General features: G+C 36.9%; 2 protein-coding genes across 3 annotated transcripts; one reads left to right on the forward strand and one right to left on the reverse strand.

The window, feature by feature from the left end:
- Nucleotides 1-5,960: 5,960 nt before the first annotated feature.
- On the reverse strand, nt 5,961-7,663 carry LOC144653961 (GS homeobox 1-like). 2 transcript variants are annotated; one of them, XM_078514096.1, is made up of 3 exons: nt 7,506-7,663; nt 6,955-7,328; nt 5,961-6,729 (listed from the first exon to the last, which is right to left on the reverse strand). In XM_078514096.1, the coding sequence occupies exons 2-3, from the start codon at nt 7,280-7,282 to the stop codon at nt 6,446-6,448; spliced, it is 612 nt and encodes a 203-aa protein (XP_078370222.1). In that variant the 5' UTR covers nt 7,283-7,328; nt 7,506-7,663; the 3' UTR covers nt 5,961-6,445. The 2 variants fall into 2 exon arrangements, with proteins under 2 accessions (XP_078370222.1, XP_078370221.1); XM_078514095.1 differs by lacking the exon at nt 7,506-7,663 and having other exon boundaries at nt 6,955-7,446.
- A 16,751-nt stretch (nt 7,664-24,414) lies between these two features.
- LOC144654196 (uncharacterized) lies at nt 24,415-24,996 on the forward strand (the record flags this gene model as incomplete). The annotated part of the gene is made up of 1 exon (XM_078514283.1): nt 24,415-24,996. A coding segment is annotated over one exon (582 nt), but the record flags the coding sequence as incomplete, so codon positions are not given.
- Nucleotides 24,997-26,736: the final 1,740 nt, after the last annotated feature.

Below are 26,736 nucleotides of genomic sequence, written 5' to 3' on the forward strand. Positions count from 1 at the left end.
TATTCATACCCTCCAAGCAAATGTCCCTCTTGAGTTTTTTTGAAAACTTAATTAATTTCATTGACAGAGATGATTTGATTATTTCACTTAACTGACAGAGTTAGTGAACGAAATGAATTTCGTGTTTATTCCTGTTAAGGGGCAGTTTAACGACCGCGCCAGCCGTTTGCTTTGGGTAAATTGCGAAATTTACTTCGGTCTGGTTAAAACACTGAATTTTGCACTCAAATGTATACGAAGATATCACTTTATTGTGAATCAATCCTTTGCCTATAAGAATTGCCGCGAGTAGTGGGCGCAATATATTTCATATCAAGGTTATCCCTGTTAAACTGGAACAACTGATTGCACTTTTAATAAGTATAATCGCAAATTTGACAGCGAAGCAACGACAGTACACAATGTACATTTACGGAATCAGTATATTTGCATGAGTGGCAGACTATGGTGTAGCTACTAGTTGCACAATTATTTGAGTAAGTTGTATTTGAATAATACCGAATTATTTTTTTAAATTAAACCACAGCGTTTGAAAATGTGCTTCGAGGTCGCTATGATAATCACATTTATTGATTTTGCTCACTTTTTTTAGCCTGTCGAGAAACAAAAGAACTAACACAAATATGGCGGACGCGAGCTTACATCTGTTGTTGTGTAACAAATGGTGCCGTGTGTTTATTTTATCTTGTTTTTGTGTTTTGTTCGTCGTATCTTTTATTACAAGCCCTCCTTTCCGCTACAAAAGGCAGCGGGAACAATTAACAGTGAAAGAATGAAGCTTTTCACGAAGACATAAGAAATGCTTTGTTGTTTGTTCGTATACGGTTACGCGTGGTAAGTTAGCTTACAATGAAAACAAGCTCGAGAAAAAAACGTTACAAAATAAAATGGCTTATTGTTTGAGTTACACCTGCTTGTAGGCTCGTGTCTTTTTCATTTTCTTCGTTTTTTCTTGTTGAGTCAGTTAAAACTGAAACCACACTCTCAAACAATTGTTGTTTTCGAGAAACAGAAATTTCAGTTCAACCAAGAAGAAACAACATTTAGTTGTTCATTGTATTTTTGGTAGAGTTTAAAATTTATTGGTTGAATTGGTAATGTCTCGTTGTTCAATCATGTTAAGTCACCCTTTTGGCGGAAAAAAGGATAAGCAGAGATTACCACAAATACCAGCAAGTATATAAAACAAATATCTTTCACTTTAATCTGAACATTAACGCAGCGGCCTCGACTTTTGCTTTCCAAGACATCTCATGTTTCCGTGCGTGCAAATTTATCACACGAAAGGACGGATTTGACGCGTGGACTACGCGTGTCCCGCGCATGGTCGCGAGACACGCGCTTCGTACGTAATCACTAAATGTACAAGATATTTAATCACTATTTTGCCATGGTTACGGGCTATAGTTAACCTTGGCTTCCAAGACGGTTTTAAAAATACGATTTTCGTAAGCACTGCATTGTTGAACCACGTTTTCTATTCAATTTGCCCACGAATCGAAAGAAAGGATTTGGAGCAAAATATTCTTTATTTTCGGCGAAGTCAATACATTTTTGGCAAACAAAAAGAAATTTTGTCTCAAAAAGTAATCAATTTTCTAAAAGCTATTGGGCGTAATTACCCATCTATTTTTAACAAATTTGTTCTAATGTATAGCAAAGCTCACACGCCCGAAGGCTTTCTTAAACCTTTAATCATTTTTCCGCTAAGGGCGGATTTGCCTTTTACACAGGAAACTTATGTCGGCTTCTTAAATACAAACAAAAAAGGATACAAATTAATTTTCTCAAATTACCAAATTAAATAAATGTTCTTTGATAGTTTAAATGGCCCTCAAAGATGCAAATTTGATTCCTTTTGAACTCAAACAAAGGCAGTTTTTAAAAGAAGTTTTTTGTAGCCTTCCGACGGGATGCGTGCACATTTTACTGTTTGGAATAAACGCGCCGGCCGCCACAGTTCAATAGATTTTTGGCACTTAGATTCATTTCCGATTAAGCATCATTCTATAATTAAAATCTTGAATTTTCATAAGCGGTTTGAAGCCAAAAACGAATTTATTTGCCAAAGGGGAATAGTTATTTTACCGGAAATTAATAAGTTCACATTTATTAGTCTTCTTTTGCGAATTAGAAACCGATTCACCTGTCGCTTTCGCTTGTTTGTCGAAATAACCAATTCATTTATTTCGTATGAAACTTTCGAGCTAACCATGTTAACGCGTAATTTATTTTTCTTATTTTACCCGTTTAACGACGCATTCCTGTTTGATCACAAAGGAACAGATCTGGTGTAACAAGAGACCAGAGACAATTCGAAAATGAGTTTTGTTTGGGAAAATGTTGTAACACACCCCTTCGCCTAAGTTGGAATGAAAGACTATACAAGCCCGATATTTTGAGTGAATGAGTGATTCATTCAGCGTGAAAGCAACGACGAAAAATAAATGAAAAACTAAGGTAAGAATTTTGAAGAACAATTAAAACACACCTCTGAAAACGCCTTCGGCGTCTTCTGCCAGCGTACGCAGTTAATTACAAACCTCTATAGCTGACACGCGTTTACAGAATTGAAATGGAAAATAGCAATAAATTTTGATGGGGCTAACCTAAAAATGTATTTCATATTGGCTGATACACCGTACGAGAACGTCAAAAAGGGGTGTGAAATGATTAATGGTCTGGCTAATTGAAACGAAAGGCGGATTGAAACTATGAAAGCTAAATGCTTTACGCACTGCATTTAATTTTAAGGCAGCTGATATGAGCTTTTTTCAAAGCAGAAACTTGGATCGAAAAAGATAAAAAACCTTTCCTCAAAATCACTGAATTTGTCGTGCAGATAGAACAAAATAGAACTTTTCCTTTTTTTCCACACAATACGGAAATTAAATAATTATCAGAATTAAATATCGTTAACTTTGTTCTCTTTCCGTGGGTCTTTACACAACTGAAAGGTTATTGAATTACGACTGCAGCGGTAATTCGTGACTACAAGGTCAGCACAAGCTTTCAAAACATCCCAAACTGTTTCCAAATTAATTATCAATATTTAAACACCAAGATGCTCTATACGATACCCACGGAGCAATATAATGACACCAAGCTGGGATAAAACGAGCAACGATGAGGTTTTAATATTCGCTGACATTTTGCTTCATCATGAATTAACATTTAAAAGCCATTTTTGCCAAAAGAGAAATAAAAATCCAGCGAAAAGGCAACAATCATTCGCGCTTTAGAGCTTTATTTAAAAAGACGGTTAGAAATTCTTCTCTTTACCAAATCGTAAAATAGGCGAACTTAAAAATCGTGCGATTATCGTGGTTATTTCGTACAAATATATCACGCGCCGTTTTCGTTTTGTAAATGAACTTAAATTAATGACATGAAGTTTGACAGTGAAGAAGCAGGTGTGTGCATTTTTCTTTGCCAAAGCTTTAGCTTGAAAACAGACTAGTTTATAGCTACATGCGGCAGCCCTTATCGAGGGTAATTACCTTAAAAGATAGCATCTACAAACGGGTGTGTTTTAATCAATTTTCTCCTAAATAGCCGGCGGAAACGACGACATTGGAAAGAATTCGCGCTCAAGCTTAGTAGCTCGTAAGGAAATAACCTATTTTACACATGATTTACTCTTGCAACCAAACTAAGCTAACGTAAAATGCACTTTATCGTTAATTTCTTAGAGCTAATATATATTTGTACTGGGTTATATTACAAATTCGCGCCGCAGTCGTTGGTTGATGCAACAATAAAGACCGCAACATTTTAATTTGTAACATGTTTGTAAAGTTTCAAGTGCCTTTCTTGTTCTTGGCAAATAGCCTTGAAATTTGAACTGAAAATTTTCCTCGTTGTTAAGTTAGCTTTGGCACTTATGGCAAACCTCGCCGAATAATCAAGGAATCTTTTTATCGGCGTAATTTATTGCTTAATTCTACGTAAGCTGATATGAATAAGTTTGAAGCATGAAGCAGGATTATTTGGGATTTAATTTTAAAACTCCTTCAGCTTTGCTATATTTTTAACCAAACTGCTGCAAGATGGCGGCATGTAGCGAAAAACGTCTCTCTTAAAGTTGATAAGTTTTTTTTCACACCCTTAGTGAAGAAGCGAAACTTTTTTGTACCCAAGTTTAAACATATATCGTAGAGGTGTTTTCGGCGTTATGAAGAACTGTAGATCCTCAAATAAAACTGCTTAAATTACACTATGTCATGCTATGCTAATTTGTTTTAAAAAAAGATACAACCAACCTTTTTAATATCCGAAGTTTCTTTGTTCTTTATTTTTATCATTTAACTTTACGATTTATTTTCAAGGTTTCGAAAAGCCCGAGATTGTAGAAATCTCTAAACGATGTTTCAGTGAAAAAAAAGTATCCATTTTCGATACTTTATAATTCTTGACATGAATGGTCATAGAGGCGCCTAACTTGTAAGATTTTGTTTCAAAGCTTTTAAACGTGAGCAAACATTCTGGACTAACAAACTGCGACATCTACATCTTTTTTTGTTTTTGGTCGCAAAAGCCCAACAAAGCATCAGTTTCTTTCGTGATTTCTCCGGCTTATATACAAACTCTCTAATCGAAGCGACTGATGTCATTGATCAAATAAGCGTCTCTCAGGAAACGCACGCAAACTTGTGTCAATTAACAAGCGACATATGCAATTTGTAGCACGTTTTAGCGGGCGATACACATCAGTTAAATCATAGCTGTTACAAACCCTGCTCAGTAGAACCCCAGCAGTTGCCATCATTTGAGGTCCATAAAAAACCGTATCGCCCGCCTACAATTTGCAAAGTTATTTACTCAGTTGGGTGTCCTTTCGAAGAATTAAAACTTCTGTTTTGCGCTTGTCAATTTTCCCATACTCTCGCAGGGCGAGCTTAATTCGTAAAAAGTGTATTCTCTATTATGGCACATGGAAATGTGTCAGTGTTAGCTAATTGTAGGTGTCAAAGTTTGTGGAAGCCAGCGAAAAGATTAACAAACTCAATACTTGGCTTGTAGTCATCCCCGACAAAGTACCCGCTCGTAAACAAAGTTTGTGGCCCATTAAATTGATATTTAAATGCGTGCAAACGAATCCCCCGCTTATAAATCTCCATTTAAGCAATGCCAATTGTCCAAGATGCGATATTGATGAATTACCGAAGGCGAATTGTCAGCTCAAGTCATAATAAAACAGAATTTTGAGCGCAAAATTTCGCCGAAACCAGGAATCGATTAGTCTCAATTTTTTAAGATATTCTATAAGAAAAGGCTTTATGCATCTTGCAATACATGTAAGAGGAACTTGCAATACTTGTAAGAGGAAAATATACATTTTAGTCGAAAGCGATGCACTATCAATTGCGGTTTTAAATCTACAGGTGGAAATGTTAACAGTTTGACTCCATGAAATAATTATGTTTTGTTTCTCAGTAAAAATTGTCATGCCCGCTTCGAATAAGTAAGAGAGGAATCGTCAAGTTTCTCGACGAATCCTGTTCAAAGTTACCTTTTTGGCCGAATTTTACTCTAAACGAAAGTGATTAATTTCAATTAAATTGCGGTTCCTCGCTGGGCCGAAAACTACAAGATTGCCATTTTGTGGCATTGTTCAAACAATATGATACAACAAATTTGGCTAATTTGATCTCCCCGGGTACCGTTCTCTAAAAGTAAAACTAATTTCTGATAATTTTGGGCGCATAATTAAGTGGAATGTACAGAAAGCATTCGCGCGATCGATATTTTCGTCCTTTGAGGGGTTCTTACCTTAAAGCAAAATTGCTTTCTTCGACAATCGAATAACGACAAATTGATCTTAATGTAAGACTTTGGGTTCCGAACTAGGAGAGGAATGAGACGAATTTCGATAAAAACGAACAAGGGTAGTCCGGTTTAGTTTGATCGAAAGTCTGAACGCACGCTAGAAGCTTACAATTTAAGGCAACGGACACTCATTTTCTTTTTAAATTATCTTTTTATTTATAGGAACCAACGGCCTTTAATTTCTTAAGACCTTCGTTAATTTTTCTACAACAATTAGGAGAACATATGTTCCCCGAAGTACTTTGTACAACTTCGTTTGCTAGCTAAAAATACAAACTTGTATGGCTATAGCAATACAGATACTATAGAACTTATGATGAATCGTTCATATATTTACAACTTGGTCGAAGCCTTCCTGTAATCGAAAGCCTTTCGTAAAGTAATTTCTAAACTCGGTCGGCGTTTCGTGTTTGATGGCTGCGGTTTTAGGCGACCCATTTCGTCAAGAAATTAATTAGACATATAATGAATTATCCGATTAACGCAGCCATTTTAGCCACCTTTTTGTTTCACAGAACTATTGTACAAAAGTTTTAACCTTATTCTACAATTCTCTACATATTTAAATGTACACGATTTGTTGTCCTTCGGCGCTAAAATGGCCAATATAACTTTTCTAACTTGAAGGCGACAGCGGATTTTGTGTGGACTCCGTTACTTGATGCTGTGCAGCTTTCTTGTCTTTTTTCCATTTAACACGGCGGTTTTGGAACCAAATCTTGACTTGCTTCTCGGATAAGTCCAGCAAAGCGGCGATCTGAATCCTGCGAAGTCGGGATAAATACCTGTTTTGGCTGAATTCTTTTTCGAGCTCCAAAAGCTGCATGCTTGTGTATGCCGTACGAATGCGCTTTGACCTCGAATTTCCTCTGTTCAAGTTGTTAGGCTCGGCGCGGGATACTGTTGGGTGGAAAAAAAATACGACACAAAATTGGTGAGTTTAAGCGGTTTTATCACCAAACACAATCAAGCATGTATACAGATAAAAAAAATAAAGTTTCAAGATTCAAAATTCTGAAGTGCGCTAGAACGTTGGCAAAACACCTGTCATGGGCAGATTAGATAATGTGGCTTCTCTGACTAAAAAGGTATCAAATTGAGAATAAAAAAATTACAGATAATTACCGTATGACACTAAACGCAGGCGATCTTCCTCGCTGGTCGCGTAATGCGGCTGTAAACGAGCGTGTTCGGCCTTGAGGTACTCCTTCGAGTAGAGGCTTGCAGTGTCAGGAATTGTCGCGCCGCGTACGTGCAAAAACGGGTGAACTGCCGGACTCGGAATACAGAGCTGACATAAACCTGAAGCTTCAGATTGGGATGGCGTCCAGCAACACGAGCAAGGAACTGCCGGCTCGTAACTGTGTCTTGACTCCACAGCAGCGATGGAAGCGCTGGTCGTTTTCGGTTTGCTGTTCTGGATTAGCGACTCGATGTAAAAGGACGAACTCATGGTGATGCTCGCGCGTCGACGGACTGGCAAGTTCTGTCCGTGGCAGCTATAATGAGGCATATATAGTGTTAAGCACACGTGGCCTATGTTGCCAAATTATGTTCACCATTGTGCGAATCATAAAGGAATATCATAAATAATGAACGAATTTTAAAGCTTTAGAAAAACAGTTTAAAGCACGCTTAATTACTGATACAGCCATTCAAACTCAGCCAATGATTACCTTGATGGGGGCGTGGTATAACTGTGCTGTTTTCTCTTCCTCTTATTTATTTTCCTAAGCAGGGAAGATTTGATTCACAAAACGCAATCCTTTGATCGACAGACCCGGTGAACCTTAGCTAGGTGATCGCTCGTCACAAACGTCCACCAGCAAAATTAATCACGAGCGAGCGGGCCCCATGATGTTCTTTTTAAACTAGTCTTTGCTCTGTATCACCTGCGACTTCTTGATGACATTTCTATTTCCAATTGTTAACCATTCACTGGGCCTTTTTGGTGTCAATGTAATTAACTTTTCATCTATGCTCTTGCAAGCACTATTGTGACAAAGTTTAGTTTTCGCCGATTGACAATCATACATCCTGTATAATAGCAAACAGCTCTTTCTACCGAGCGCAAAGTTCCGGTTTTTGAATTAAGACCCATATAGAAAGACAAACAACCTCAAATTCATTTATTCTCCGTGGTTATTCCCTATTTTTTCCTTCTAGCAAATGATTAATTTCGACTCATAACTCTCTCTTTTACCGCCAAAAAGATTACCGTGTAAAATGCCGTGTATCCATTCAATTTAATCAAGATTGTTTTTGAAATCCCTGCTAGCATCATTTTCTAGATTTATTTGCTTAACAGTCACAAAATAAATTGAATTTTTTCAAATAAAGTCCCCAGGCAAAATAATTGTTTAGTAAGCCTCAAATTTGTTTCTGCGTTCAGGCGAAACTTATCGCGGTGTTTTAATGGAGTGTCTTAATTTATTGAGCACCTCAAAATTACTCTTCTTTTCACTTTGATGTAAAGTCTTGGGCGCGCCTTTTCCAGCAGTTGTAAATATAGATTTAAATTGCAAAATTTCTAACTCGCAGAAAACAAATGCTGTTTAATAGACGTGACAATAATACTTGTGGCAAAATTAAAAAATCGAGCATGCACCTTGCGAGAGCAAAATGAATATTAAAAATGAGCTATGAAAACCAGTGGGCAGGCTTTAGCGCTAATCGAAGTAAATAGCGTCTGTAAATAAAAGTATGTGCGCGTTAAATTAGTGCACGATTTTTTTTGTTTTTATCCAGAGCTTTCCAGTGTTTTTCACAACGCAAAGCAAACTACTTGTAACACAGAAAACAAAATGCTCCCTGCAGGTTTCGTTTATATGGGCTTTACTCTGAAATAATGGCCAAGATCCAATTTTAAAGCTCGCAGCGATTAGCGTTAACAAGTGCGTAAAACCATGGTTAATAAGATGCGCTCACAGACTGCACGCTGTTTAAATATAGGGAATCAAATAAACTGGCACGGGTTATTAACACGCGCTATTCATTCAATGGGATACATAGTGCATTACCGACTACAATTGAGTATTCTGTATCGCTTTACACGGTCACTTTCGCAGTTGTACAACGGTTTTCAATGTACAAATATCAGATGATGAAATTCAGGCAAAATTTAATTTTGCCGCGTACACAAGTCATTAGATTTTGTGTTTACCCATTTAATTGCCTTTAATCTCTCCGGAAGGTTCTTTTTCGCACTAACTACAGAGGAATAAAGTCAAATTTTGCTGCCCTCTTTAAACAGAAGTTTTACAGGAAATTAGCTTAGTTAGTGTAAACAATATTTAGATAGTGACTCCGGCGCTGCAAGTAACACAGAAATTGTCGATACAATCAAAAAGTAAATAAAAGCGATTAAAAACCCGCGACTGGGGCAAATAAAAAACGTTATTTTTTGGTTGTGCAATCCTAATATTATCTGCTAAAACAAGAAAAGGATTTAACTTCATAAGCAACCAAAGGCCATAGAACAAGTTAACATGGTTGTCAGAAGTTATCACCGATTTTGGGCTTTGCAAGAGGCTCGGCAGAAAGATTTGGCAATGTAATAAGTTTTTGCGAGCGCCAGGGTCATTTTTCTTATATTTGCGGTGAGGCGTCCGGCATATTTTCCGTTTCCATGTGGACTACTCTAAACAGAGCTAGGTAATTAAGTTCTTAAGTGTCCGCTACGCGTGCCGTGTTTAATCTTTTGCTCGCGCAAATCAAAACAAATCGAGCCATGTATCTTTCCCTAATAAATCATTCTCTTTCACTAGAACAGTATAATCAGACATAACATACGTTTGCGGAGCAGCAGAGGTAAAGCACGAGTAAATTATTTTAAAAAAGGTATAATTTTTAACGCGCCCCAAACAGTGGGGCTTATTTATGTCCCGCGGTGATAACAAAATATTTGGAAAGGCTCAACTCACTTGGAGACTACTGGCTGACAATAAAACCCTAAAAGGCAGATCAAAAATATTTTAAACTACCCTGATGGTGGTTTTAGGGCAATTTGTGGTTAAAAGCGAGCGAGTAAAGCTTCCTAATTAAAAGATTGTTGTTGCTAAAAGTGTTTTCGCGCTACCAGAAAAAAAATTGGCACAATCGTCCCAAACTACCTGCCGGCTAATTCAAATTCTAATTGAAACATCCGTGTAAACGTGCGAGGGTAAACCGTTAATTAAAGTTGGTTATTGTGCCATCCGCCTACAAGATCCTCGTTGAAAAAAGTTTAGAAAGGCTCAACGCACTTTGCGAATATCACTCGGAAGAACCCATTCATACATCTGTCAGGCCGTTGTTGTCTTGAAATTAGGTAAAATATCAGCTTATTTTACTCAGCCACAAAATGTCGAATCCCGGCAGATGTTTCTTTGCACATTTTGAATGGAATTACTGCTGAAAGTATTCATATATGAAAAAAAGCTATAGAATAACTCAATTATCTCCAGTAATTAACTAACACAGCTTGCGAAGTTTCCTAATCTACCCCAAAACTGATTTTCTTTTATTTCTCTTCTTAAGCGTGCTTTTTTAAGTCGCCGGAGAAAAGGCTAAGTTTAGCAAACTTTAATTCTTTTTGTCTGTTGTTTCCTTCAAACTGCTTGTGCCTGCCAAAAAGACAGGTATTATTGTATTTTTAATAAATGAAAGGAACGATTATTTAGTTGAAAGTTTATAAACGCCAATTCAATTAAATTCAGCGCCGAGAGTGGATTTTTATTGCTATCGGCTCGTGCGATGCGCGCACCTTGCTCATTAAATGAAATTGTTTTTTGTGAATAGCACCAAAGAATGAACTGAAAATTAGCTCAACTCGGAATTTAAATGAACTTTTTACGAAGCATATATTAATCTTTAGCGCACCGAGTAAATTGTCATGAAGGACAGTTTGTGCGCAAAAAATATATGGCAAAAAACTCATCTTTTTTCCTTTTTCATTTTCTGTTTTGACAGGCATTTTAACCTTTGTCCTGTCGGCGAAAAACAAATTGTGTAAACAACGGAAATTTGCCTCTCAGTAGTAGCTATCCAGCCTTAAGCAGGTGAAAAGAGATCGACTATTATTTCTTAGAAAACCTGGCACATTGGGTACAGGATTTGTACATTACGTTTTCTGAGTACAATTCAAGGAGTTAAATGATTTTAGCGTACTCCGTAAACAAAGAAGGGTGTCCAAATTATTAGAATAATTAGAATCTCAATAAACTAGTTAATGCAATTTTATCAAGACTTTCACCGTCCTGCTTGGGCAAAACAAGAAAGGGAAGCGATATTAATATTTTACTAAGTGCTGATGAGACTAAATTCACAAATGGATGCAGAATTAAAACTTTATCATCTTTTTTCAAGAGTGGTTTAAAGAACTTGTGAAATTCCTTTCTAACCTTACAGAACCTTCCTTAAAATCATTTGATCTCGTGTAAATGTTTGCAGCGTTATGTAAACCATGGCGAAGCAAACTTTAAGTATCTTTTATGACCAAGTTTACTTCAACGGAATATGCCTTAAATATTAATGAACAGAAGTTGAAAATAATTAAGAGACAAAGCTAGTAAATAACCGTGGCTTCGAAAAAATAAGGAGACGAAATCGAAGAAACTAAACGTCTTCCAAAGAAGTACAGAATTTTATTCTATAATGAAATGAGTGGCCATTACCAAAATCGAATAATTGAGCTCACAAGCTGAGGTAAAAAGTGAAATACAGAAGTCAGTCGTTTACAAGATGTAATAGAACTTAAAATGACGTTTTAGTTTTCAGATTGTAAAAAATAAATGAAGAAACACTGTTAAATCCGAAGCATTCAATCAAGTTACCTTTCATTTGTATCAAACCAAGGACAGCCAATTTGCCTGTCAGCTGAAATTGTTTCCAAAAATAATAGTGCTCCAAAGAAATATCCTAACCTACCCAGTAACAGAAATACTTGTGTTTGTAGCGAGATTAATCTATAAATCAGTTTATCTAGACCGATTATTTTGAGCATAAATTTTGCTGGGTAAAAATTGCATCGATAAATTCAGTTCCATGAAGCGATTTTAATAGACCATCAAGGAGAATGTTTTCAAAGTAACTCACCGTTACTTATATGATTGAATCGTTTTATTTTACCGGTTAAAATTAAAGTTTGTCAATACAGCCGTGTTCTAAGCAAAACTGGTTTAAAGGGAAAGAGTTGTCAAAAATAAATTTCGATTGTCATTTAGAAATCTCTTCATGTAATCGAAGCAATAATTTATTGTTTTCTTTATCGGAAAGATGAAATAAATTCTGAAATAATATTGGTGTTAAAGAGCCTCAGCTTCTGCTAAATTTATACAGTAAAGCAGGGAGCAAAATACTGTATTTGAAACCCATCCGCAGATGAAAATAGAACGCTTTTGCAGCTTGGTTTTGCCAAAGACAAAACAGAGAAAAAAAGATTTAAAAGACGAACGTTTATTTCGAATACGAAATATAGAGGGAACGGTACGGGGCGACGAAAATGATGATAAACGAATCATTATATTCAACAAACGCTTGAGAGAAAAGCAACTCTGTAATGCAACAAAACATGTCGACGGTTTGCAGGGAACGGGTGGAACGAGATATGCAGACAATTACAACAACACAAGAGCGAAACGAAAACAGGAAGAGGTCGGAAGGAAGGAAGGAAACACCGATGACATTTTAAAAAAAGAAAACAAAACACTTCAGCAAGTAAACTGTATGTTTCTCTAAAGTCAAACGAAGAGGATGTAAAGGGAATTCGGTGGTGAAAACTCGACAACCGAATTTCTCTGCCGGTAAACAAATGTTAACTGAACGCGTGGTTATTGAAGTGCTTACAGCTATTGTCACACCCGTTTGCGTTAAAAGGTTTTCCTGTAAAGTCAAATGTATTTTGCAACTAATTTCTTGTCAAATTATATCCTTTTAGAACCTAGTTTACAGACTTTTTTCCTTATCTACGACGTTTGGACATAAAGCTATTCTAGGCTTTATACAATGCGCTAAAATACTTGTAGTGTTTTGACAATGAACTCGTGTAGCCACTGGCGTTACAAAGTGCCTTCTTCTAAAACGAAAACAAGAAGCAAACAAATATTCTTACTGATAAACATAGCAAATTTCTGTTAAGTACGTCTTCGTCCCTGAGTTTACGTATCGTAAAAAAATCTTGACTTCGGTGTAGTTTTCTGAAAAGGACGCGGTGGAAGTTAACAAAGTATGCAAAATATTCGGCACCATTCCAAGTTTCTTTGTGTTTAAAATCAAAACAAAACACATAGAGTTTCGCCGGCCGCCGCGGGGACACCTCGAGTCACATCGAATCAACCTGTCGAGAGGTGTTTCATCCACGTGTGAGTAATCAGTGATCAAAAGTCGAGAAACCAAATTAACTGCATTAAATGTGTACCTGTAAAGAATTGTACTCGAGCATGTTACTAGCCATTAAAACAATTGTACAATGATAACTGGCTTTCAATTAATGACGCACTCATGAATAAACCGTTTTCACGGCTCTCTATAGAAACTCTTGCACGATTCGCGACAGGATTCATACAAAGGTACCGTTATCACAGACGAGGGAATCCGGCAGAAGCAGTTAAGTTAAGCGGTTTGCGGTAGATTACATTCACAATCGTAACCGAATGCCTTTGTTCTTTCATGTTTTTTTTTTCTTTCAAGGCGCAAAAGAATATCCCGAAAGAAAAAGAAAAGAAACACTGAGCTGGATAAATGATTTGCCATTTCATTGAACCCGCAAATTGTTTTCCATTCTTTTGTTTCATGTTTTGTATGTAAAGGCGACACAGATCAGAAACGTGTTTTTTGTTTTGGCCATAAAACACAAGCAACACGCGATGTGCTTTTTGTTAGTTGCACCGCTTTATTAGCTGATAAAAAGGATGACAAAACTAACGAATTACATCCACCTTAACATTTACGACTTTGCACGTGCCGCAGATATAAACTGGAATTCGTATAAAGAAGAAAAAGTAGATAAAAACGGTTTTGTTGAGATAGTTTTTACCGACACAAAGAGCTTCAACACGACCGGCATTTGAATGGGTTGAAATGATACTACCGGGATTTAAACTGGGTTCGTTTTTTAACTTTTAAAAGGAACCCAGCGTGATACTTTTCTAGAAATGCAAAACTAACAAAGCTTCAGCTATTGAAAAAGACGTTCAAATTTAAATACCAAATATTGACCTTGTGAAATGTGTGGAGATTTTAAGCGGGTTGTTTGCCCAGGAGCCGAAAAGCAAATATTGGCGAAAGACACAGAAATCGCAGATCACGTTGGATACCTCGGCTAGAATGGCCCGATAATCTTTTCCTTCGTTGATGTTTTGCTGAGATTCGCAGTTTAGTTATGACCCCACAACACGGGCAAGGTTAAATTGGGTGACCGCAAACAAGAATTATACGGAGGTGAGAAACAATTTTCGTTTCATTAAAAACCTCATTGGCTAGTGACCTCTGGTTTTGTGCACGCGGTTAAGCAATTAGGGGAGACAATGCCATCGCACGCTCGCTCTCTGCTCTTTGCCAAGCCTTTATAATTCTTTCAAGAAGCCATCTGCTCATATTTGCTGGTGTTTTCGTCTCGTTGTACGGTACAAACAAGCGAACAAAACGAAATCTTCCAGTTGAGTAAATTACCCGTGACTTGGCGCGAGGGGTTTGTTTGTGGAGTGGTTCTACCTGCTACACACATCTGCTGTTTTGAACAACCTGTTCGCAGTTTTTTCAAAACACGTTTTGAGTTATGTTGCCCTGGCGGATAACCTTGATCTCTGCTAAATTGATTTATTTATAAACCCTTTCAGCAGCCATGCAGAACGGGAACCCATTAAGACCACGCCAACGGAAAGCTTGAATAATTTATACCACTTTCAACTGTTAATTTAGCACAATAAACACTCTATTGGGTCGAAATATTATGTCGAGTGGAGTAGAATTAAAGAAAAACACCTTCCCGCCATTGAATTCCCAAGTTTTAATTGTATTTCACTTGATTCACCATCAGCCTTTTAATGCCATTTTACTGCTATGATGTTTTCAATCCAAAACTGCCGGAAATAACATAATTGTTCGCAACTTTGCAAGGTTACAAAATCACTGCAAAATATGTACACAAATGAATTTTAATCCCATTTTTGTATTCAAACTCTTGATGTATCCGTGTTTAAATTTGTACAGGAAATACATGTTTACTGTTTTGACGGGATAAAACAAGTAGTGAAATTGTACAAAACATTTCATCCCGTCTGAACTTGTAAGAAGGTCAAAGGGATTCGGGGAGTAAACCCTTCTATTTCCGAACTCGAAACATTAGAGGAATCCGCCAGGAATATTGGACAATTTGTACACTATTTCACCTGATTGCAGCTTTTGTGTTAGTGCTCAAATATCTACGAGAAATCTTCTAACAACACCAAAAGAAACTCCACTGCCCTCGCAAAAGTGTGAGCTTTTGCCCAGTGTGAACTTTGAATTCATTTTCTCACCAGACAAATTTTTCAGATTTTTCCACCTTATTGCAAACTTTTTTTACTCCACACAAAGATCTTCTAACAACACCACACGCATTCTCCCGCCCCACGATCCAAATGGCACCGTGATTGCCCTACATCCAGACCTAAATTGGTCACGACTACACACCTTTAGGGGAACGCAATAGTCTTCTGTTTTGTCCAACTTAATAAATTACTCGACGTCCTAGTGGATTCCGTCTTAACTCTCTTTAATGAATGTTACACGTTGCTTCCTAATGTTAGTACATCAAGTCAACGTACTCTAGTTTTATATGATTTTCTTTACTTTAATCACCTGTTTGCTGAAGATATATTGACATCGAGCGCAGTTGTGAAAACTGAAACCTTCTCTAAAGAGATTAATCATGGCTATTTATCATTTAACTTGAATTCAGTTCTATCAAGACAGCGTGTTTGCATGATGATATGGAAAAAAAATTTGTTTAACTGGAGGAAGACTGTTAAAGTTTTAGTAAAACTTTATTAACTGGACTAAGGACTGTTAAATAAAAATACAGAGCTTTAAAGCAAGAGGACAGGACAAATTATCGCGCTGTCTAGTCAGAGTTCTGGAAACAATATGCTTCGAACAGTGTTATTCCAGTATTTTTCCTTTGTGCTTGTTTAACTGAGAGAAGACTATGGAAAAAATCGCAACTTTAGAGCGTTGTGATTGGTGTTTTCGTAAAAACAGTCGAAGCTTCATTTGATTGGTCAACTCCATTTTCGCGCGAAATCTAAGCTTTACGTAACGGATTTCCATGGAATATTTTTGAACTAGGGGCCGATTTAAAGTACTTTTAAAAGAACTTCATGTAATGCCAGGCCAAAAGTTAAGGCTGTTCGTATATCGTAGATTGGAGGAGCAAAGTGGCTCGTCATTGCCTGCGTTAAACTCTGGTTTTTGCTGTTTCTGTAGACTGTTCACTTCCAGGTAACTTTGTAGTTGTTGATCCAAGCATTTAGATATAATGGGCAGAACCGAGATTGCAGACCGTATAAACTATCGGGATCATTTTAACCCTCGATTTGGTCTGACCCCGACATTCTTTAGATATTTCATGACTCTTTCATGCAGGCAATTGTTTTGAAAACGCGCAGATCTCAAGGACAGCCGGGTTGTTCAGGTCTGTGACAGAGCAAGCAGTCACAGCAGCATTTCAGAGTCAAACAAACAACAGCTCCAGCCAGGGCTCGAACCAGGACCGCTCGATCCGACGTCCAGCGCACTAATTAACCAACAGTGATCAGCATATAATGTTTACAAACAGTGTGTTTAAGAGAGGAAATCCGCCAGGACTTCGAGTAGTTATTGGACAAAATTATGTACCAAAACTATTTACACCTGATTGCAAGCTTTTGTGTTACTGCTTCAAATATCTTATCGAAAGAAATCTTTTCTAACAACACCAAACATCGAAAACTAATTTTGTTTGTTTTCATTTTTTTTTGAATTCGTTGAAACGTTACACTTCGGTGATAGCGTACATGAAGCCATTACGAGTCGTTTCGTTCAAGATGAGCTAAAACGTCCGTTTGAAATACCGTCGAGCTTCTTTACTCGTTTTATTGTTTTGCAAGGAATCTGGCGTTAATAATGAAGAAAAAGGTAAGTTTGTCCGTTATTTTTCTAGTAAACATTCTTCTGTTTGTGATCACAAACATTGCAGGCGGAGATTGCGCAGTACGGACTGGAAATCATCTCTAAAAGATGTGAGCTTTTGCCCATAGCTTGTGAACTTTAAATATCATTTTCTCAGACTCTGATAAGAAATTATTGTACCAGAATTTTTTCCACCTTATTGCAAACTTTTTTGTTACTGCTTCAAATATCTTATCAAAAGAAATCTTTTCTAACAACACCAAACATCGAAAACAAATTTCGAAGTTCCGCTAAATTCCACTGAATCGCTTAAGACGAATTTCCGAAATGGCTTACACGTGAGATTTTGCCTATACCTTGTGAACTTTGAAATTCATTTTCTCAGACTCTGATAAGAAATTGTTGTTTGTGTTATCACGGATAATTACTTACATCTTTACCTTTTATTAACGGTAGGAAATAACGCAATAGGATTTAAATTATTCTGGTACTTGATTTTTGTCCAACTTTAATAAATATTACTCGACTTCCTAGTGGATTCCGTCTTAAGTGTTTTCAAACAGACTTGTCTTGATGTGTTACTAAATTCTCAGAACAAGAATTTAATGAAATGTATGGGAATTGGTTGGGAGAATTTGTATTTAATAAAAATGCTTTATATGAGGAGCGCTATTTTGTGATTACTTTGAAGAAGTTTAATGAAACTATAAGCCTTATTAAAGCTTAGCAATTTTCAAGAATCGCAGCGGCTAACCAGGATTTTAAATATCATGGGTCGGAATAGACCTCTTTAGCTTCGTTTGTTTGTTGTCCCATTTCAGACCACGTGATGTTACCTTGAGAATTATTTCTTTCAAATTCAAACAAATTTTGTGGAAATGAATGAATAATTTCCAGGTTGACAAAGGAACAATTCTCTGGAGAACATCATTCACATGATCTGAAATGGGCAATTTATATACGTAGCAAAAGAGGTCTAGATAAACTTTGCCAAAAACGCTGAAATCTCAAGCTATTTACAAATTAAGGTAGTATAAATTTGCCACAAATGAATTTTTTTTAATACAAGGCTGTTTGCCAAAAAGTAGAAAAAGCACTTATAATTTACAAACAAGTTACAAATTAATGCGCCATGCCTTTTGGAACTGTTATCAAACAACGAATCAGCCAAAGAAAAATTAAAAGCCTATGTTTTATGCAATATATAAGGCAATTTTTTAAAATTAACGTTTCTTTCCAGTGTTAGAAAAATGCATGAAGCCGCGCATCTCTTGAATTTTACATATTATTTAGCTTTGCGTGATCTCTTTAATTAACACGACTGTATATAGATGCTATCTTTTTATTAATTGTCCTTACTCAAACGCTTTTTTTCGACCGATATTTTAAGTGCGGGAAAAAAATGCTCGCACCTGCCCCTTCAATGTCAAATTTCAAGTCATTAATTTAAAGCTTTTAAAGCTTTCACGAAATAACTTCAGTGCTTGTATGTTTCTCGTCTGTCCTAAAAACTTGAGAACTACGTGCGTTCTTCTTTTTTCAACGAAGACCCAAGTAAGGGTCTTGCGTTTTTGTACTTTTTAAAAAAAAAAAAAAAAAAAAAAAATACTTTTAAATGTTAATTCATGATGACGCAAAATGTCAGCGAATATTAAAACCTCATCGTTGCTCGTTTTATCCCAGCTTGGTGTCATTATATTGCGCCGTGGGTATCGTATAGAGCATCTTGGTGTTTAAATATTGATAATTAATTTTGGAAACAGTTTGGGATGTTTTGAAAGCTTGTGCTGACCTTGTAGTCACGAATTACCGCTGCAGTCGTAATTCAATATCCCTTAATTTTTCCTTGTAAAGACCCATGACAAAATGAACCTTTTTGTTTTGTCTTTGTGAAACCCTCCGAGAAAGAACAAAGTCTTTATCCTTAATTTGGGTAATTATTTCATTTCCCATTTTTTAGAAAATTAAAATTTTTTTTTTTTTTTTTTAATTTTTAATTCACCTTTTTTAAAAAAATTTTTTTTTTTTTTTTTTATTTTTTCCTTTTTTTTTTTTTTTTTTATCCCTTTTCAAAATTTCCCCCTCTTTTTTTTTTAAAAAAAAAAAAATACTCTTTAATTTGCCTTGCTTTGAATTTCTCTATTTAATTTATATTTCTTATTTTCACCTTTAACGATATAACAGACCAGTCCGGTTTGCTCCATTCTTATTTCTTACTATATTAAGTCAGAAACTCTTTTACTTTCGAAAATGTATCTAGATATTTATTTTACAGTATGCCGTAGGCGTCGCATGTTCTTTTTGAATAAGACAACAAGGGACTACAAAAATCATTTTCAAACTATCTATCCTTTTTTTTTTCGTTAGTAGGTTCGCTCATTTGTGATCAAAGGAATGAATCGTGCAACGGGAAAAATAAGAAAAATAAATTAAATTACGTGCTAAAATGGTTTCGAATTGGTAAGCTCGAAAGTTTCATACGAAATAAATGAATTGGTTATTTCGACAAACAAGCGAAAGCGACAGGTGAATCGGCTTCTAATTCGCAAAAGAAGACTAATAAATGTGAACATATTAATTTCCGGTAAAATAACTATTCCCCTTGGCAAATAAATTCGTTTTTCCTTGAAAGTGCTTATGAAAATTCAAGATTTTAATTATAGAATGATGTTTAATCGGAAATGAAATCCATTGAATTTTGGCGGCGGGTTCGTTTATTTCAAACAGTAAAATGTGCATCCTTTCGGAAGACTTCAAATCAACGCCCTCGTAGTTTTAAAAACCGCCTTTGTTTAAGTTGATAAAGAATCGAATTTCCATTTTTGAGGGCCATTTAAACTATCAAAAAACGTTCAATTTGGTAATTTGAGAGAATTAATTTGTATCCTGTTTTGTTTACATTTAAAAAATGGGCTCGTGAAAGCTTCCTATGTAAATAGCAAACCGCCTTTAGCGAAGAAAGGGTTTTTTGAGCTTCCTTAAAAGAAAGCCCTCAGGCGTGTAAGCTTTTTCTTACACATTTGAATGAATTGGGAAAATAGATAGGAAATTACGCCAATTAGTTGATTACCTTTCATTATATTTTTGATACCAATTTTTTTTACGGAAATGTCCGATTTAAACTTCCTGTTGAAAAATGATGAAATTTTGACTGGAGACAACCTTCCGGCGGCCCTGTTTTATCATTGCGCAACAAGATTTATATCTTAGCCACTAGGAAAATCATTTTATGGAGCGTCTAGGAGTAAAAAAAATCTTAAAAGTGTCTCGAAACCATGACAATAATTGTAATAGTGCTAAGTGCATTCGCTTTGAACGTTTGCTCTTGTCGCGTGCCTCGCGCGTGCCTGGCGGCGGGACACGCGACAAACACGTGCAAAATCCGTGCGTCTCGCGTACGTTTGATTACTGGTTTTGTAGTGGCTGTTGGGTAGCGACACAGACTCGGCAAAGAGCATTCAAAGGAAGCTAAACAACTTACTTTTTCTCCGACCTTTCGCGTCATTCTCGTTGAATTTAATTTACATTATTAGTTTATTGCAGTATTTTTAGAGAATGAAAAATATTGACTACGAACAGTTCTGTTGCTCAGACCAAAGTGAAAGTAAATGTCACTCCGATTTTTTGTTTGGTTCCTTTGTGTAAAATAAAAGAATTGTGTAAAATAAAAATAGTCATTAAGCTAAACTTTAATATCAGGTTGTAATGCGAGCATCTAGCAGATGTAAGTTAAACAATAAGCAAAATTATTGTTCAAAACAAAACGCGATTTTACTTTGTAACGTTTTTTCTTGAGCTTGTTTTCATTGTAAGCTTACCGTGTGTAATCGTGTACAAAAAGACAACAACAAAGAATCTTTTATGTGCTCATGAAAAGCTTCGTTTTTTCACTGTTAATTGTTTCCGCTGCCCGCTTCTCTAGCGAAAAGGAGGTCTTACAATAAAACATACGACATCTGAACAAAACACAAAAACAAGATACAAAAGACACACGGCAGCGTTTGTCACACAACAGATGTAAGTTTGCGTCCGCCATATTTTGGTTGGTTTTCTTTTCTTCGCGCTATTCGAAAGTGAGCAAAACATGCAAGGCAATTTGTCTTTTTTAATTAAGGTCATTGCTCCGAAATCCGAAATAGAACTGAACTTTGCCTACTTGTCGATTACCTCAAGGGGACTTAAATTTTGAAATAAAAAAGTAGGGTCCCAATATTCGTTTAGGAGCACGAGGACCTTGTATATACCCCATATAAAATCCTCAATAATTCGCGAGTACTTGTTGCGAGTACTGGCAAAGTACACATTTCCAGTGATAATTTATTTTTCAAACATAGGAATTGATCTGTTTTCGTTTTACAGAAAGAACTTGATCACTACACCGAAAATATGAGAAAATATTCTTAGGTCACTATAATCGTTAACGAGAAAGAGACGATTTATTTTTCTCGCGGACTTAGCCGCATTGAAAAAAGCCGCCATGTTGTTTATGAGCGCGCGGTAAGGGACGGACCATTATTTTCTTGGAGGGGGGATGAAACATTTTCCTCTGCAAACTTTTTTTTTTAGTTTATGCACCTCTGCAAACATTTTTTTTCGAAATTCTTACTATTTTTTGTTATACATATCGTGTTTGCAAACAATTTATTTTGTCTTTCCAGGCCCTGCAAATAATTTTTTTCAATATTTTTCATCCCCCCCCCCCTCCAAAAAAATAATGGTCCGTCCCCAATTACGCTTAAAATTCTGCGCAGAAAGGATGCGCAATGCAATACAGGGCAATGACCTTAAAACCAGACGTCAGTTATTAGCTGGTTATACTAAAAAACATCGACCCTTCCTAAAATTAAAGGTTTATATTTTCACAATTCCTGTAAAGTTCTGAAAGAAGCAAGCGTCTTCAGCGTCTTTACATTCAGGGTTGGCGATCGACCTTTTGCTATCACTACTTTTGAGGAACGCTTTTTCTACTGGGGTTCATTACTTCAGAACATTACAGCTTTGCTCTCCCCCTCCGTGGGTGTGTTCAAGGTCACCCATCCAGTTGCTAACCACGCCCAATGGGTCTTAACTTCAGTAAACAAAATAGAGGACTGTGAACAGTCTGGTCACGCGCTCAGTTAACCTCCACTAAGAAGAGGACACTAGTAGTTGAAAGGTATTCAATCATAACATCGAAATCGGTCAAATGTCCCACACTGCTAAAGCTTATCCCGTCTTTTGTAGCAGGAAGCGGATAGGAGTGGGGGGTTACCACTCCCCCTGGATGGGATGCTTGTCCATTCTAGATTACCCACAGTGCTTTGCCTGGTTGCCATGACAGTTCGCCAGTACCCATTTATTCACCTGGGTGGAGAGAGGCACCGTGAGAGTAAAGTGTCTTGCCCAAGAACACAGCACAAACACCCCGACCTTAGACACATCCGGTTCGAGCTCCAACTCGTTAACCATTAGGCCACCTCGTCTCCCTCGTCTTCAGTATACCCTCGTAGAGAAAAATCAGAAGAAGTCAATCAAAAAGCCATCAAAACAACTATATAGTTTTAGTTTTTTCCCATGCAACTGATCAGCGGATTCAGTGTGATCGGCCAAATCTTACGCATTCATATGTCACCTGTATGTGCTAGTATATACGTTGCTTAGCAACGTGACGAAACCCTTTGACGTCATTCTGACGTATACTTCAGACTTGTCACTTATAAAATAAAATGTCACAGGTAGATAACTAGCTTGAGCGTTTTGCTTGTGCATTTTTTAGCTAACTTGGGTTATTTCGAGCGTGAATTGGAAATTGAGCGCTGACAGCCAGAACTTAGATATTTTGGCTGAGAATTTCCGTAACTTCCGCGCTGATTTGAAACTGCATCAAACTGTTATCAGAATTGAAATTATCAACACAATGAACTCACTTCAAAAACAAGTTTAATTTAAATCTGCATAAGCGGCGCGCACAAAGGTAAATGACAACATAGAGGGAGTCATTGTCCGGCTGAGCAGAGAAGAAAATGTTTATGCTGTGTAGAGCAGGAGCGAGCATCGTGAAGTGATATTTCAAAAGCACCTTGTGTATTTGACGGATGGACGAGATTCAAGAATGCCCAGTCCAGGGTAAGTGACTATTTGCCCGACTGGTACAGTCAAAGTTAGTTTAGTTTGTAAACGGCCTGCTCATGCCGTCGAGCTAACATAGAGTTAAAAAATGAATTTCGGGAGGAGTCTGAATGAAATAATAACTGAAATATTTATTCCTCTTTTCATTGCCTTGAAAATTGGGTGAAGCGTGTCAGAAGTTTACAATGTATCAAAGTTGCCAGTTTTTCACGTCGAGAAGATTCATTTTCGTGGTTTGGTGTTCATTTGAAAATAGTGATTTTTGTACGTTCACGCATTGGAAGCGAAGGTATTTTTTGCCGAAAACGAATATTTTCGAACGGTACTAGACATTTTCGCGTACGCATGATAAAGCACTAGTTGTGTAGACGGCAAGACAGCAGGTTTTCAGTTAGTTCTCTGACAGTCATTTTCAAAAAAAAGTTCCCTTTGGAACGTGTGTTTGAGGATGCCGTTGAAATGAAAACGAAAGAAATAGTTAAAGGGACTATGTCTCGGATTTTAACAGATTTTTGAACAGCCAAAATATATTTGTGTCGTAGGAAACGTAAAAATAATGGTCCATTTTTATTAACAATTGCTATTTTAGAGCAATAGAACCATAGTTAGTAGACAAACTACATGATTTTATTAACAATTGCTATTTTAGAGCAATAGAACCATAGTTAGTAGACAAACTACATGATTAAAACTGTTTTCGTTTTGGCTGCGGATGGCTCCGATGGAAATGCTGGGATTGCAATTTGAAAACATTAGCCGACGTTTTCAAGTTGTTTCGCGCGCCTTCAAATAACAATCGATATTTATATCAGAAGTTTGATTTCTATCCCCAAATAAAGGAATATATTCAGTTAAATGTTCAAAGATAATGCTTTTCATGGGAAAAGTTGCCTACCACTTATTTCAAAACTAATTAATTTTAAAAAGGCTAAAAAGAGATAAAAGTTATCAAAGTTCTTAAAAACAAAGCGTTTTCGAATCGAAAACCTGATGATGACCTTCGAGTCGAAAACGTTTTGTTTTTAAGAACTTTGATAACTTTTATCTCTTTTTAGCCTTTTTAAAATTATTTTATGAGCAACATTATGACAATATCTCAAAACTGTTTAGACCAAAAAAATTGCCTGGTGGACCCGATTTCCAGCCGTTTTGTGAGCCCGCGTTCCTTACCTTGAAGAGGATGACCTCACTTTCAAAACTTTAAGGACTGGATGTCGAGCCTAGGTGGTCAAGGTGGACCATGCCAGGGCCTAAGAATGTTTTTATTTTCAGAGCTCAAGATCTTTGTTTGGAGGGGGAGGGGTTGGGGGGATTGGGGGAGAAGGGAGCACGTGTCCCAAACAATGTTAAAACTTCACTTGCTTTTACTTAACAGGAACTAAGTCTGGAGAAACTTCCAACAAGTACTTGTCGACAGCAGAAACTCGATTTTCCCATTCTGATTGTTCAAGTGTTTCTCGCATCAGCATTTCTGCTGCTCCGGCGTTGACTGGAATTGAAGAAAATGGTGTCGTCTCCAAGGATACGCATTCCGCTGGGCGAGACGAAAAGAAAGTGGAAAGGCCTCTCTGTAGAACTCCAGAGATAATAATTTGCTTGCCAGCAAATTCGGTGAGAAGTTTAAGCGAAAGCGATGTCAGTAGCACAGTCACCAGTCTTCACGCACAAGAAGCAACGTACGGAACAAGCCAATCACGTGCGAGCTTTGAAGATGTTCCAACCACGGCACAATGTACTGCATGTAGTGCCCAGGTCCTAACGCACATTGAATATCGCGTTAGCAGCATGACCTGGGCTCTAGCGGGATTGTTGTGTGCCTTTGGTTGTCATTTAGGATGTTGTCTAGCTCCTTTCTTTTTAAAATCCGTCAAGGATGTTGTCCATTTATGTCCACTCTGTATGACACAGTTGGGGAAATATGCCAAAGGATAAGAAATCTCAAAGTCGTTTTATGTTCTAATAAAAATGCTGGATTTGATAACTCGGTTTTTTAAAAATTGAAAATGAAATAAATGAGCTTGCCTTGATTAACCTGACTCGCCGAACATTGGAATGAAACGTTTATTCGTTTGCATGTCTCACGATAGAATCGCTTTGAGATGTTGATCGCGACGTTTCGACTGCAATACTGCTAGTCTTCATCAGGCGATGAGGTCGATTGTTTACGCGTCGCTATTTATGCACGTTGGTTCGCTGCCATTGGTGCATTTCGATCCTCATTATTATTCCGACTAATGATGAAGTTCCCTCGGAAGCCCGCTTTGTAGTTGAACGGCTGTTATGCTTTCTGATCGTAGGTATCCATGCTTCAGGAATTTCAATTCCGCTGTCTCTAAAGACTATTGATGTTATTAGAATGAAGTCTTATTTGGATAGCCTCTTTGACCCTGCGTGTGTATCGGTGAGGGTCACCATCGATAAACGGTGAGAAATAAGATGTAAAAATCACACATTTTGATCTAAATAAGGGTAAAGTTTTCTAAAAAAAAATTCAGTGATGCGTGACACTTACGAACACAGCAAAGTGGTTATAAAACTCTTTTTAGTGTCAAAAAACTTTTTTAAACGTACATAGGCTTGTACCGAAAGTGCTCGTAAAAAAAGCATTAAATGCTAAAAGAAGTGCTCGTTTTTGCCAAAAAAGTGCTAAAATAATGCTAATTTTTTAAAAAGTGCTCGTGGGTTACATAATAATGCTCACTTTTTTCCGATTTATTTAAACATAGAATATTACATTTTTCAGATTTTCAGTTAGATTTTTCAACAATAAAATATAACGATCAATGTTTGATGTCAGAGTACGCTCTCGAGCTATCTCTGCCTTGGCTGGCTGACTTCCATTGTTCCTTGATGACAACGTGGATGACGTCATCTTGGAAGGAGTGTGATGGACTTAGTCTAACTGGGTTTCTAGAAGGCAATCACTGACGTATCAAACCGATCAAACCTATTCCCCAGGCCTCCTCGGCTCCTTTGCCATAAACGAAGTCAGATTGTGCTTTTTAACACAAAATTATACAAATAATCAGTCGAAAATCCAAAATAATGCTAACAGTGCTTTTTTGGATAAAATGTAAAAACAAATGCTCGCGAAGCCAAATAATGCCAAAAAAAGTGCTAGCACTTTCGGTACAAGCCTAGCTTTTTAACACAAAATTATACAAATAATCAGTCGAAAATCCAAAATAATGCTAGCAGTGATTTTTTGGATAAAATGTAAAAAAAAAAATGCTCGCGAAGCCAAATAATGCCAAAAAAAGTGCTCGCACTTTCGGTACAAGCCTAAACGTACAAACGTTACGCCAAAGGCGCAAGCCGCTAGGAAGGAGGGGGGGGGGGGGGGTAGGCTTTTATAGATTGTGCTCCTAAAAGTGGCATATTATGCTACTAGCAGTGCTCAGAATTTTGCCAAATTATGCAAAAATTATGCCAGAATTCCCAAATTATGCTTCTGATTTCCGAAATTATGCTCACAAAATGACGTAGATTCTATACATAGAGGTGCGCAATAACGACACCAAATTATGATGTTTTTTAAATAAACTGTTGTTGTAAATTTATTTGTGTTTATGGCAGTTTATCACGGCCGTCAGCTGTCCAAATTAGCTGCTCGCATCTCTAAACCGTTTGTAAAATGCCTCCAACGACTTAACAATCACAATTGTATAGCTA

Source organism: Oculina patagonica, chromosome 5 (assembly GCF_052425735.1).
Source record: "Oculina patagonica isolate OP01 chromosome 5, crgOcupat, whole genome shotgun sequence".
Taxonomy (NCBI): domain Eukaryota; kingdom Metazoa; phylum Cnidaria; class Anthozoa; order Scleractinia; family Oculinidae; genus Oculina; species Oculina patagonica.